We start from the raw sequence: 14,261 nt of genomic DNA on the forward strand, positions 1-14,261 counted from the left end.
CTCATTAGTATTCAAGGCCTCAAATCTAATTAAATAGTTAATATAGGAACCATTCAACTTTTTCTTTAATAGAGATAAGAGTCAAGTTTATATAAAAAAAAAGCTTGTTTCTAGCTTCAAAACAATGTCATGTTACCTTTTTTGGTCTTTATAAAGAGCCAACAATAAAACAAACAAACATATAAGGTCAAACCACAAGCCACTCTTTCTTTTGGAGAATGATGGATATTTGGAAATAACTGAGAAAAACTTTAAAAAAAATGTGATACTTGTTCTAATAAACTATAACATGATCACAAGTTGGAAGATACAAAATATTAAGACACAAGTTCACTAAGTTTTAGAGATGCATGATAATGCTACTAAACATGTGGTAATTTCCTTATTATCTCTGATGATATCAATACCAGTACTACACTCCAGAGATTGTTGCATCTCATTGTTGTTTGACTCTGAAATTTCCCAAGGGTTTTCTGCTTTCTCAATTATAGTCTCCAAAGAAAAAGAAAACAGACAAAGTGTCATCTTTTGGGGAATTTTGCCAATATAATAGTAAAGAAAGGATATTTCAGGATAACAATTAATTAAAACCTGTGATTTTAGAATCAGAGAAAATAAGGCACATTCCTCATTAAAAATTTGTGGAAATAGAAGAGTAGGCACTGTCATAGCCTTGTTTTAATGGTGGCAAAGTCTGTAGTCCATATTGTTTGTACTTCTAAGGAAAAGGTGTCACATAGTGATAATTAGGATTCACTAACAACTACTTGGGAGAAATGTGAGCAGTTTCTTTCTGTTAAGACTGACAACATCAATATTCACTGCAGCAGCATCCACAGCAACAAGAATATGGAAACAACCCAAACGTTCACCAACAAAGGACTGGACTGAGATATTGTGGTAAACGACGAAATACTACGCAGCACTCAGGAGCAACAATTAAAAAAAAAAAAACAACAAACTACATAACATCAGAGAAACTAGAAAGTATTATGCTGAGGGAATTCATCTAATGTCTTAGGTACAAAACTGCATAAATGCATTATTGTTAAAATGAAAGGTTAACTAGTAAGATATGATAAAAGTCCAAACAGGGAAATCACTGGAGAAAAAAAGTTCTTTAAAAAAAAATTAAAAACTCACCATGTGCATGAATGAAATACAATTTCAATGAATTATTGTATGCAAATCAATAAAAATGTTTAAAATAAAGATTGAAAGCCAGGGATTCCCAATGAAAGGTGACTATGAATTGGAATCAGTTTGGTGGCAATGGGTTTGGTTGGGTTTTTTTGTTTAATCTGGCGCTCTTGATTGTGCAATGGTTAAATCACACAGCTGCTAACCAAAAAGTTGGCAGTTTGAACATCAAGCTGGTGAGCAGGAGAAAAATATGACAGTCTGCTTTTGTAATATAAACTTTATAAACAACAAGAGGCAGTTCTACTTTCTCCTATGGCATTACAGTAAGTTGAAATTTAAAGTAATGCATGTGACATTTTTAAAAAGAGAAGCCCAAAGAAAATTTTAAGATATTAGCCAGTATTTCAAAGTTTGTTTTTAACTACTTGTGAGAGATCTGCACTTAGTTGTCTTACCTTGGGTCTAGTTTTTATATCTGTAACGTTAACCAATCTATGGTTAAAGGATTTGTTGTTGTTGTCGTTGTTATGTGCCATACAGTCAGAACTGTAGCTGACCCTCTAGTAGGTTTTCAGAGGTAACAAATCACAAATCCTAGAGAGCAGTTTGTGGATTCAAACCGCCTGCTTTTGGGTTACAGGCTAACACCATAAAATGTGTATTCGAGTGTCATCTTCTCAACAGAGCCACACTAACATCATAATAATGTTTTGTGAAAGTCCTGTCCCTCATTCCTAATCCTTCCTCCTGTTCTACTTTTGCTCTTTTTTCTGTAACATTTAACATAATAACTTGCTTTTACTTTTAAAATATTCTTTTTGTGTATATCACCATGTTAGCTCTGCTCCTTATTAGGTTATAAGCACCAGGATAACAGGGATTTATGACTTTGTGTTCACTCTTAGAGCCCAAATACCTGAACTCGCACGTGGTCCAAGTTAGGCTCAGAGTATACATTAAACGAATGGATAGGAAGCTTCTGAGAATCTGCTGTTTATATGGTAGAAGTTCTCAGAACAAAGTACTTGAGCATTAAACTCAATATATGTCCATCCCATAAGAAGTAGACATGCTCATCTTTTATCATCACTTAATATGGTTTATTATTCTTTTGCACTGCAAATAACTAATTGATACTATGCAGATGTTTAAATTCTATTCTCTAAGAAGGGAAATTTTGTAAGTGTGGATATTTGCTTCAAAAAGTTAAGACCTTAATTCTTCACCAACTGGGAGAGTTTCTGGCATATGGTTCAAATTAGATTCTTAGATGTTAATTTAGATTTCTAAAATAAATCATGAAGATGTATTTATGTAAATAAACTAAGTTGCAAAGCCTTTTTTATTTTACATTAAGAGTGAAATCAGCCTAGTTGGAACATGAGGCGCACACACGCACAAAACCATTAAAATATGTTCAGCCCTTAAAATAATCAAAGAAACAAAACAAAAAGGTTAAGTAAAAAGTGACAGATATAAATTTTAAATTATGAAATATGGTACAATAAACAATTGTGGGAAGGATGATGGCTTGGAATTCTGAGGCTACTGTAGCCTGAAAGTGCTGTGTTGAGAAGAAGTGCTATAAACAGATCTTAAAACTTGAGTAACATTCAGCTAAGTAGACAAAAGTTTGAAAAATACTCTAGATGGGAGAACTTGGAGGGAGCGAGTATGGGAAGAAGAACATGGAGGTAGAAAAATGTCTGGAACTCCTGAACAGTTGAGAAAGTAAAAGTTAAAGATGTAACTGAGATGTCCAATCTGGGTTAGGGAACACTTAGGATAGACAGAAAAGAACTGTGAATTACCAAATTGTTAGTTTTCCATAGTTTATTTTCCTAATCTTTTGGGCATGATGACATCTATTCATTCCATCATGAGCATGTATTTGTAAAAAAAATAGTTGTAAACTGTCAAAATCTCAAGATTCTGTTAAATGTCTTATAGTCCAGGCAATTTTGAAATAACATCCCCATAATAAAACTGGAAGCATAGCAAGCACCTGATTTACAAGCTGGAAAAATACACATCAAATATTAACTATGCATTATTGTTTGCTGTAAAAATTATTATCTTGCCATAGAAGATAGAAAGACTTGTAATGCCAATAATCTTATCATACTGCTCCTCATTTTGGAGTGTGTCAGCAACACATCATACCTGTTGGTCTCTGTAAATTCTTTTGTACTAAAATTCTTCTCAGCGTACCATCCATGGCTGCTTCTTCTATGTGGGAGTGGTCCCCAATGACAGTCCAGTACATCATCCTGAAGACAATTGATCAAAGAGATTAAATTGTTGATGGTACAATTAAAATTACTGTTTCAAAGTATCAGTGTGTCTCCATACTTTGTGTATCAGAATCAGTTCAGTGTTTTTGTTAGGGCTACGGAGCTGCTCTCCCTTCCTTTCCCACAATAGCCACTGAAATGATCCAACCACAGGAAGCAGCACTGTGACTCTGTTTCTCTCTGTTAAGAATAAAAATTGCCTTACCTCTATTTTCCAGAATAGTTATATGAGACCCCAGCCCACATCCCTATTTGTAAACAACTGCAAACATCTCCTTTCCCAATTTCCTCTCAAGACAATATAAAACCCTATTATAATGTTGAGTAGGTGCTAGTTTCTACTTTGAAGACAGCCCAGCAGTTTCTCCTCAATAAGCTGTCTTTTTTGGCCAGAACTGGGTTCTGTTCTTCCTTGGTGACCTTACAGTTTTAAAATGCAGATTTCTTGAGAAAACTCTAAATAAATGCAATGAATATTTTAGTAGAGGTTTCAGGAAATTGACAAAAACTATACTTCCCAGCTAAATTTTGACAGATATTGCTTAATAAAGTATATCTTAATGTTTGATACCAAATTAAGTATTTTATTAAATAAATAATTATTTAAAAGGCATAAAACTTTAAAAATGTAATAAATTTAAAATTGCTATAAATAATTATGATAAAAATAAGTAAATAAAATATACACATACCCACTACACATTATAGCAAATTTCTGCAAAAAAAAAAAATGAGACATTTAACTGAAAAAGACATATATCCAAACAGAAGGTAAGATGTAGCGATTTTTATTGAGAAGAACTAGGAATCTATTATATTTTATACTTGTTAAATAAATAAAACAACACAACATTAGTCAATATTTACATTTAAAAATACAGCAATAATCTGTGAACCTACCCTCTCTTAGGATTTACAGCAATAGCATAGGGTTCTCCAGCCATATTTGTCAAAAGTCTTGTGCAGTTGGGGCCATTGAGTTGTCCTACATTCACAGAGTACCTCAGACTGGTCCAGTGAGTGGTATAGTAACTGAACCAGTGCATTCTAGAGTGATCAGTCCAATAAATATTTCCAGCAACCCAGTCAACTGCAATATCCCTGGGTCTTTTAAATTCAGGACACTGAAAGGAAACAAATAGTAAACCACAGTATTTTCAAAAGCAAAATAATGGAGTGTTTTTCATGCATATATTGATTTTTGAAGGGAAAATGCTATGTGAATATAGTCAGTTGTTACTGGTTATACATATTTCCTAAGAAAAGATATATAACTATACAAGTCTTACATGTACTCTTTATTGGAATCTTACCTATAAATTTAACCACTACTCACTTATGTTCTTTCCAACACTCCAGAAAGATTTCCTATGACTTCTGTCAATGTTTATTATGTAAACAGTTAGTAAACCCATATAAGTGGAATTACAACATTGTTTACGTTTTTTCCAGTCAGCTTAATATCTATGAATTCCTCTGTGTTCTTGCATGTGTCTGTTTTTATTACTTTTTATTGCCCTGTTCACTGTATAAATGTGCCATATGTTTGTTTATCATTCTAAATATCCACTTGGCTCATTTAAGTTTTTGTCCATTACAAGTCACAACTCAAGTTATTGACCCCCAGTAAGAACCAACTCATAAGCTCTGGTGATATTTCTGAAGCTGTAAACTAAATTTTCCCATCTTTTGCCCATGAATTGGCTAGTGAATTTGAACCACACTAAAGGACTGGTCATTGAGTTAGCAGAACAACCTTTCACTAAAATTTTCTTTTTAATAGTCACAAACACTCATTTCACCTGAGTAGTTACCTTAGAAAAGACACCCATGAGTAATGCAAACAGTGAATATGTGCAGCTGTTAACAGAAATGCTGGATCCCACCCAGAGGAGCCTTGGAAGAAAATCTTAGTGATTCACTTCCATTTAGTCATTGAAAACCTGTGGAGCACACTCTGACTCTGATTCAACTGAAGTCACCATAAATTGGAACCAATTTGACAGGAATTAGTTAAGTTGTTGTGCTAGGGTAAATATTTGCCTAACTAGATAGTGTCAGACTATTTTTAAAGCTTGGACCAACATACTATTTTTCAGTAATGTAAGAAAGACCTAGTTATTTTGCATTCAGCAGATATGGTAATTTTTTTGAAACTTATTTTTATTTTATATTGGCTTGCATACAAAATTTATATACATTATGTTTCATTCATATATTTTTAAAAATATTAAATAAATATTGTTTGTTTATTCATTTCAACAAAGTTATTGTTCACCTGGTAGATACTAGACATGGTTGGGAAGTGAAAAATAAGAAAATTCTCAGCCTCAAATAGCTTTAACTCTTAGGAAGGGAATATAGACGATAAACATGTAAAAATTAAGGCAAAAACATACATCCACGTAAAAATTTGCAAGATATGTAAAGAAGCTTGATCAATAATTTCCCAAAGTTTGAACCAATCAAGAAGTCCTCCATATGAATCAGCAAACAAAGTGTAATATATTTGTACAATGGTATATCACTCAGTGATAAGAAGAAATGACATACTGAGCTATAGAAAGACAGAGCAACCCCATGAAGAACAAACCTGTATCCGGTCCTATCACTGCCTTCCTCATCATCTCTAATAATACACTTGAGCTCATCACCCCACCGATCCACCTCACTAGCAGTTTTCCAGATATAATTTTATTGGAATAAATAGTTAGGATCAAGATATTTAAAATGATGCTGTATTTAAATATCTCTTGATAAAGTTAAAATACCTTCCATTTATATTACATATTATTGTTGATGATGATGATTGTTGATTGCCTTCGAGTCAAGCACGACTCATAGTGACCTTATGAACAAAAGGCTTGAAACCCCTTTACAACTATCGACATTTATCAAAAGTTCATAGAGTTTCCGGAGGCATGTTAATTAGGAGGTTGATACGACTCCTATTACAATTTAATATAAACATCTTAAGGAGATGTATGTATAGATAAACATAGTGAGAGCTCTGGTGGCCTAGTGGTAAGAAGCTATGCCGCAATCCGGAAAACACGCAGTTTGAGGCCAACATCTGGTCCACAGGAGAAGGATGAGATTAACTGCCGCTATGGGTCAGTTTCTGACTCAACGGTACACAAAAACAGCAACACATACATAGTAATAATGATGAGTATGGTACAGAATCAGGCAAGGTTTCAATCTCCTGTACATAGGATTGCTATAGGAGTTGACTTAATGGAACCTAACAACAACAACAACAACAAAACAGCAATATACAATATTGCTGAATCATTGTAAGACAAAGCTAAAAGTGCTCATTTAGAATAAGCCAGCATGGCATATAATGCCAGGTCTCTATCCTTCAATAAACTTGATGACGTTGAGTAGGAACTCTTGCTGTTAGTTGTTGTCAAATAACACTCAGAGCCGTCCTTTGAAAAAACAGGTCTGAACTCTCTCCTATCCTGCACCAGCCTTATGGACATATTTGAGCCAATTCCACAGACACTGTAACAATCCATCTCATCATCTTCTTCACTAACCCTTTGCCTTTCCAAAAATGATGTCCTTTTCCCAAGAAATAGCCTCTCCTAAAAACATATCCAAAATATGTGAGATAAAGTTGTAGTATCTTTGACTCCAAGGAACATTTTGGTTGCACTTTCTCCAAGACATAGTTAGTACCAACAGTGTTGACAATGGATCCAAACAAGATAAAATTAATGGCAATTTAAATCTTTTCTCTATCAATGATGATATCTTTTGTTGGTCTAATGGTAAAAATTTTTGTTTTCTTGTGAAGGTTATGGACCTTGATCTTCTGTAACAACCAGTTCAGATCCCAGTCACTTTCAGTGAACAAAGTGTGTTATCTATACATAACACAAGTTATTGATGATTTTTCCTTCAATCCTGATGCTACACTATTTTCCATAAAGTCCACCTTCTCAAAAGAATGGCTCATCATACAGATTGAATAGGTACGGAAAGAGGATACAGCTCTGACACACACCTTTCCCAATTTTAAACCATGCAGTATTTCCTTATTCTGTGTAGAAAGCAGATGCTTGGTGTAGGTATAGATTTCATATAAACAGCAGCACCCAGATACATGCTGGGTGCCAGCCCAGGTAAGTGAGAGCACCATCGTCACCAAGAGTAATCAAACATAGGTCAGCATGACCTGACTCTAAGCCATCCTCATTGAGAGAAGCTCAGCAGGCTCAACCAGGCTTTTCTGATATTAGGAATAAAGCATTTATTTGACTAATTTTCTATTTTGATGTGAGGAGTGAGTGGGAGGGAAGGATTCACATGGTGATGTTGCTTACTTTAGAATGTGTGTATGTAGATGCCTACTTAAGTAGAACCAGTAGTAATACATTTAACCTGGTTTTATTTACTGTACACAGCTAAAAGTGAAAAGAAATTCCCACTAATGTTATATCAAGAAAAGAAACATTTATTTGAAGACAATTTAATATATATATATATGGTCAATATGTAAGAGAATTTATTAGGTTCAAGCAACCAGTACAAACATGATATTGTTTAACACATGATAGTGTTTGTGGGGTTTTCAAAAATTATTTTTATTTTCTATTCGTTTGCCTACAAAATTCATATACATTGTTTGATCTATATACATTGCATTTCATACATTCCTTCATTCATACTGTGTTTCACACAATCATTTCCATACATTATGTTGGGTTTTTTAAAAATTAATTAATTTATTTTTCATTTCAATGAACATCTACAGAGATTTTGAAATTCCATTCATTCATTGTTGCACTTTTCTCCCCACCCACTCACCCCCACCCCAGCCCCAGTTCACTCCTCTCCTTGAAAAGCAAAATAAAAACTCCTTCATTGGTACACAACCCCCCCCACACACACCGCACATCCCCACTCCCACCCCAAGTATACTCCACTCTGTAACCCTCATTCCAGACTCTTATGATAATCATAATGCCCCCATTGATCTATGCCCTCTCTTATTCCATCTTTTTTGGGTCCCTGCTGGATCTTTCCTAATTCTTTCACCATCTCCCTCCACTCACCAAAATATGCGACCTCCACACTATCATGCATTGTCTTACATAGAAGTGTTGTTCTATACATGAGAGTATTTTGTGTGCTTTATTGTTACACATTGTGGACTAGGCTCCAACTCTACAAAACTATAATGGACATGAAATGAGAAGACTATACCCACAAGCCAATAAAAGACCACTCTATTCTGTGTAGTTTAGTGGTCAACAAATTTTCCTACTCAAAGTTCTTAGACTGAAAAGGAGGTTTTGCTATTTAACAACACCAAAAACATCAAACGAACACAGCACATCTAATAACAGGAATTACAAGTCATTGTTTGCTAAATTATTACTTCCTGTTAAGTGCCTTTGTGCCAAGTAAATCTATTAATTTCAGCTTTATAAACAACAGCTCTGAACCCTGTTCTATCTGATGCCATCCTTACTCTCTCTAGTATATTTGATCCCTTTGCTGCAGTCACTGTGTCAATCCATTTCATTGAGGGTCATGCTGTCTTATACTGACTTTCCACATTTCCAAGCATGATGTCCTTTTCCAAGGAAAAGCCTAGGATATTATTACTAGTAAATTATTAGCTAGTAAATTATTATGAGGTTCTTACAGAAGGAAATATAACTTGAACTGAATACAGAACTAACAATCTACAATGATCTTTTAATCAGTACTTTCATTTTTATCAGTACTTTGACTTCAAAATTCAAACCATGTAATTTTATAGTACCTTTTATCCTCAGTTCTAACAAGAAATACTATTCATCTCTCCAGTATTATCTCAGGCTTTACTGAATTTTATTATAAATCTCTGTAATACAGAATGCACTAGAAATATCATATAAATAACATTCACTGATGGAAAGATTGTAAAGCTCTGTCCTAGTCAAACAAAATAATTTTGTATGAGCCCCCAGCACCACCAATTTTAATCAAAATAAATATATTGCCTAAATAGATGACATGTCTGTGTGAACTCTAAATGAGTGAATGTGAGAGACAAAGCCAAAAATTACTACTTTAAGATGTTCAGAGACTGTCTGAATACATTTATACTTTTCTAACACCAGTATAGAAAATACATAGTATGAAAATATGATGAATTTTACCCAGTATAATCATAGTAAAATACCTGTTTCCCTCTATTAAATGTATATATTATTGTTGTCATGTGCCGTGGAGTCACTTTTGATTCTTAGTGACCTTATATACAATAGCTCGGAAGCGTGCCCTATCCTGAGCCATTCTCACTGACTCCAACACATTTACTCCCATAACCCCAGTTATTGTGACAATCCATCTTTTCAGGAGTCTCCTCCTGTGTTGTCCCTTGACCCTTCCAAGTTTAATGTCTTTCTCCAAGGACTAATCCCTTCTAACCATGTGCACAAGTATGTGAGACAGAACTTCAAAATCCTGGCCTCCAAGGAGACACTTGGTTTCACGCTCTTCAAGACAAACTTGTTTGTTCTCTTGGCAGTCAACGGTACAATTCTTTTCTCCACCACCATAACTCAAAGGCATTGATTCTTATTATGTCATAATTAGTCATTGTCCAACTCTCTGGTGCGTACAAAGTACTTGCAAAGAGCATGGCCTAGGTCAATCAGACTTCAGTCTGATATTGTTGCTCCTCAGTACTCTAGAGAGGTCCCTGAGGCAGATTTTTCCAGTGTAATTCATCATTTGATTATCTGACTGTTGGTACCAAGTGTGCTGATTTTTTAACAAAGCAAGTTTCAACTGTTAACAACCTCAATCTCTTCTCCATCTCTCATGAGAATGACAACTGGTGCAGTGGTGAGAATCTTGTCTTCTTGATGTTGAGCTTCAATCCATATTGAAGGTTATAGTCCTTAACTTTCTGGAATAAAGGCTTCAGGTTTTCTTTAACTTCAGCAAATAATTTTGTGTTATTTGCAGATTATTGATGAGTCTTCCTCCAATCCTGATGCCACATTCATTTTCATAAAATCCAACCTCCCAGATGATCTGATTCACATAGAGTTTGAAAAGATATGGAGACAAGAAACATCCCTGAGACAATTGTTTCTTTATTTTGAACCATGCAGTGATTCCTTAATCTATTCTGAGGACTGTTTTCTGGTCTGAGTATAGGTTTCACATGAACATAAGCATGTGTTCTGTTATTTTTATTCTCTTCAAGGTTAGCCACAATTTGTTGTGATCTACACAGTATAACAACTTTCTATAGTCAATGAAACATTTTTTCAGTACTCTTTGCTGTCAGCCAAGATCCATCTGACATTGGTGATGAATATCTTGAAAAACTAAAAAAGATATGAAGTTTTTACTGAAGAAAATCAAAGCCTTCTGCTTGAATTGCTTATCAATAAAAAAATTAAAAATCTTCATTTGTCTAATATACAGCATCATGATAGATGGAGAGAAAATGGAAACTGTCAGGGATTTAATTTTACTAGGAACCATAATCAAAACCAAACATCAGTCAAGAAAGCAAAAAACATACTGCATTTGACATATTTGCTGGCAAGGACCTCTCTAAAGTGTGAAAGAACAAGGATAACAGTAAAGTGTGCCTGAACCAAATTATGGTATTTTAAGTTGTTTTACAAGTGTGAAGCAATTGAATATCCCATGGACTGACAAAAAATAAACAGATATGTCTTCCTGGAGGCAAGGCTGGTAAAGCTTCATCTCACATACTGATGGAATCTTACCAGGAAAGGCTATTCCTTGTCAAGAGTCATCGTTCTAGAAAAGGTGAAAAGGTAAACCAAAGAGAAGATGACCCTCAATGATATGGATTGACTTGGTGACAGCAACAATGGACTCAAGTGAGTTGAGATGATGACATGGTAGAGGACAGAGTTCAAGCCTTTTGTTTGTAGGGCCACTATGAATAGTATTCACATTGAAGGCATCTAATAACAATAGCATATGCTTGTGAAAGTTGGACAATGATTAATGAAGCCCCCAAAAGAATTGATTGCTTTTAATTTTGGTGTTGATTAAAAATACAAATATATCATGGAGTAACAAATAAAAACCAAATCTGTCTTGGAAGATATGCAGCTAGGGTGTTCATTAGAGGCAAGGGTAATGAGACTTCATCACACACACTTTGGGCATGATATCAGAAGAGACTAGTCCTTGGAAATGGCTATCATCATGCTTGGTAGAGTGGATGGTCAGAGAAAGAGAAAAACCCTCAATGAGATGGATTGGCACAGTGGCATAAACAATGGGCTTAAATATAGTGGAGATTTTTGAGGATGCACAGAATCAGTTAAGGCACTGATGTGTTTGCATAGGGTTACTATGAGTTGAGGTCTGTTTGGGAGTATCTGAAAAATAGCAATAATATCTCTACCAAAATAGAACAAATTCAATGACAGTCCTGATTAGATTAAATTTAAGATTTTTGTGTTAAGGGTTTAAGTTCAGAAAGGCTAATAATATTTGCTTCTGTACTTCTAAACATGGCCTGATGGCAATTAAGAATTATCTAGTTTGAATTATCTAGTTTCATTCTGTCTTTCTTTTTAAAGGAAAGAATATTGGTGAAGGTTCTACTAGTGGTAAACTCTGGAAAACTTAAGCATATTTCTAGTGTAAAGAATTTTGATTAAGAAAGAAGACATGCCTTATTTTTCAGATTAAACACAAATGCATTGGTGAGCTAAAGAATCACTTAAATCTACACATTTTTTCTCTTGTTCCTGGAAAAAAGATTTTTTTAATTCCATTTCAGTGATAACTAAAATATATAACATGTAAAGTCAAATATTGTGGTGGTGTGATTGTTATGCACATTGAATTGCCTGTGACTCACAGCAATCTCATGTACAGAAGCTATGAAGGTTGCCCTACCTGAGCCGATCTCATCGTCTCTAATACACTGAATCTTATCCCAGGAACCAAGTCAATTCATCTCATCCTAGGTCTTTCTCTCCTGATTTGTCCCTTCACTCTTCCAAGCATTATGTCCTTCCTTCTCCAAGCACTAAGCCATCCTGGTCACATTCCCAAAGTATGTGAGATACAGGATCAAAGTCTTTTCCTTAAAGGAGCAACTTAGTTTCACCCTCTCTAGGATAGACCTGTTTGTTCTTTTGGTAGTCAAAGGTACGTTCAACACTCTCTTCCCGCAACACAATTCAAAGGCATAAATAATTCTTCTAACATCCTTAGTCATTAACAAGCTCTCAGATGCACAGCAAGTTATTGCAAAGACGATGGCCTGGATCAGGTGGATTTTATTCTCCAGACTGACACTGTTGCTTCTCAATACATTAGGGAGCTCCCTGTTAGCAGATATTCTCCATGCAATTTGACTTTTGATTTACTAACTTCTGGGACCAAGAGTGCTGATTTTGGAACAAAGCAAGCTGTAATTGTTAACAATCTCAAACTCTATCTATCATGATGTTATCAACTGGCCCAGTGGTGAAAATCTTTGTTTCCTTGATGTTGAGTTTCAATCTTTATTGAAGACTGTAATCCTTGACCTTCTGCAGCAAATGACTGTGGTCCTCCTCAAGTTCAGAAAGCAAGGTGTGTCATCTGCATAACGCAGGTTGTTGGTGAGTCTTCCTCCAAGTCTGATGCCATATTCCTCCTCATAAAGTCCAGCCTCCTGACTGATCTGTTCCTCATTGTTATTGGTGATTGCTGTTGAGTTGTGCTGAACTCATAGCAACCCTATGAATCAAAGACCTGAAGCCTTTCTATAACTATCATTGTTTCTCAAAGTTCACAGAGTTTCGAGAGACATGTTGTTTAGGAAATGGATGCCACTCCTGCTTCCAAATGTATTGAAAAGGTAAGGAGATAGAATGCAGCCCTGACGCATACCTTCCCTGATCCTGTATCATGCAGTGTTTTTTTGCTGTGTTCTGACTACTGCTTCCTAATCCAAGCACAGGTTTCACAGGAGCACAATCAAGTGGCCTGGGATTCCCACTGTTTTCAAGGTTAGCTACAATTTCTTATGATCCCCATTGTCAAATGCCTTTGCATAGTCAATGAAACACAGATGGACATGCCTCTGATAGGAATTCTCTTCTTTTGGCTAAGATCCATCTATTGTTGGCTATGATCTGTATAGTGCCACAACCTCTTGTTAACCCAGCTTCCACTTGTGGTAGTTCCCTGCTGATGTACTTTTCCAGTCATTTTTGTACCATCTTCTGCAGGATCTAGATTGTGTATGAGAAATTAATGGTATTCTATCATTTCCACACTCTGACATGTCTCTTTTTTTTTGGAATGGGAACATATATATCTCTTCTAGCAGTTGGCCAGGCAGTTTTCCAGATTTCTTGGCACAACCACTTCAACACATTCAGGGCAGCATTGTTTATTGAAATAAGTCAAATGGTATACCTGGTCAAATCAAATAGGTCAAATCAATACCTGGGGATTTGTTTTTTTAGTAATTCCTTCAGAGCAGCCTGAACTTCTTCTTTCATCACCATTGCCTCTTGATCATAAGTTATTTCACGAAATTCTATGTCAGCCAATTCTTTTTGTATATGATGCTATGTACTTCTTCCATCTTCTTTTGATGCTTCCTGAGTCATTCAACATTCTTCCCTCAGCATTCTTAAGTATTGCAACTTGAGGTTTAAAGTTCTTTTTCAGTTGCTTCAGCTTAAGAAATACTGATTGAGTTTGTCCCTTTTGATTTTCTGACTCTAGCTCTTTGCACATTTCATAATAATTATTTGCTTTGTCTTCCAGTGCTTCTCTTTAAAATCTTCTTCTCAGTTCCTTAAGTTCTTGATT

General features: G+C 35.2%; 1 protein-coding gene across 1 annotated transcript in view; it reads right to left on the bottom strand.

The window, feature by feature from the left end:
- Positions 1 to 14,261, bottom strand: part of LRP1B (low density lipoprotein receptor-related protein 1B) — a 2,414,068-nt gene that overhangs the window by 147,801 nt on the left and 2,252,006 nt on the right. The window contains exons 78-79 of the mRNA XM_006880809.1: positions 4,338 to 4,561; positions 3,307 to 3,413 (exon numbers count right to left, since the gene is read on the bottom strand). Of these exons, the coding sequence (XP_006880871.1) occupies positions 3,307 to 3,413; positions 4,338 to 4,561 (331 nt within the window). The remainder of the gene's footprint in view (positions 1 to 3,306; positions 3,414 to 4,337; positions 4,562 to 14,261) is intronic.

This window comes from Elephantulus edwardii, unplaced genomic scaffold, assembly GCF_000299155.1.
Source record: "Elephantulus edwardii isolate Elephantulus edwardi_28Jun2011 unplaced genomic scaffold, EleEdw1.0 scaffold00010, whole genome shotgun sequence".
NCBI classification, from domain to species: domain Eukaryota; kingdom Metazoa; phylum Chordata; class Mammalia; order Macroscelidea; family Macroscelididae; genus Elephantulus; species Elephantulus edwardii.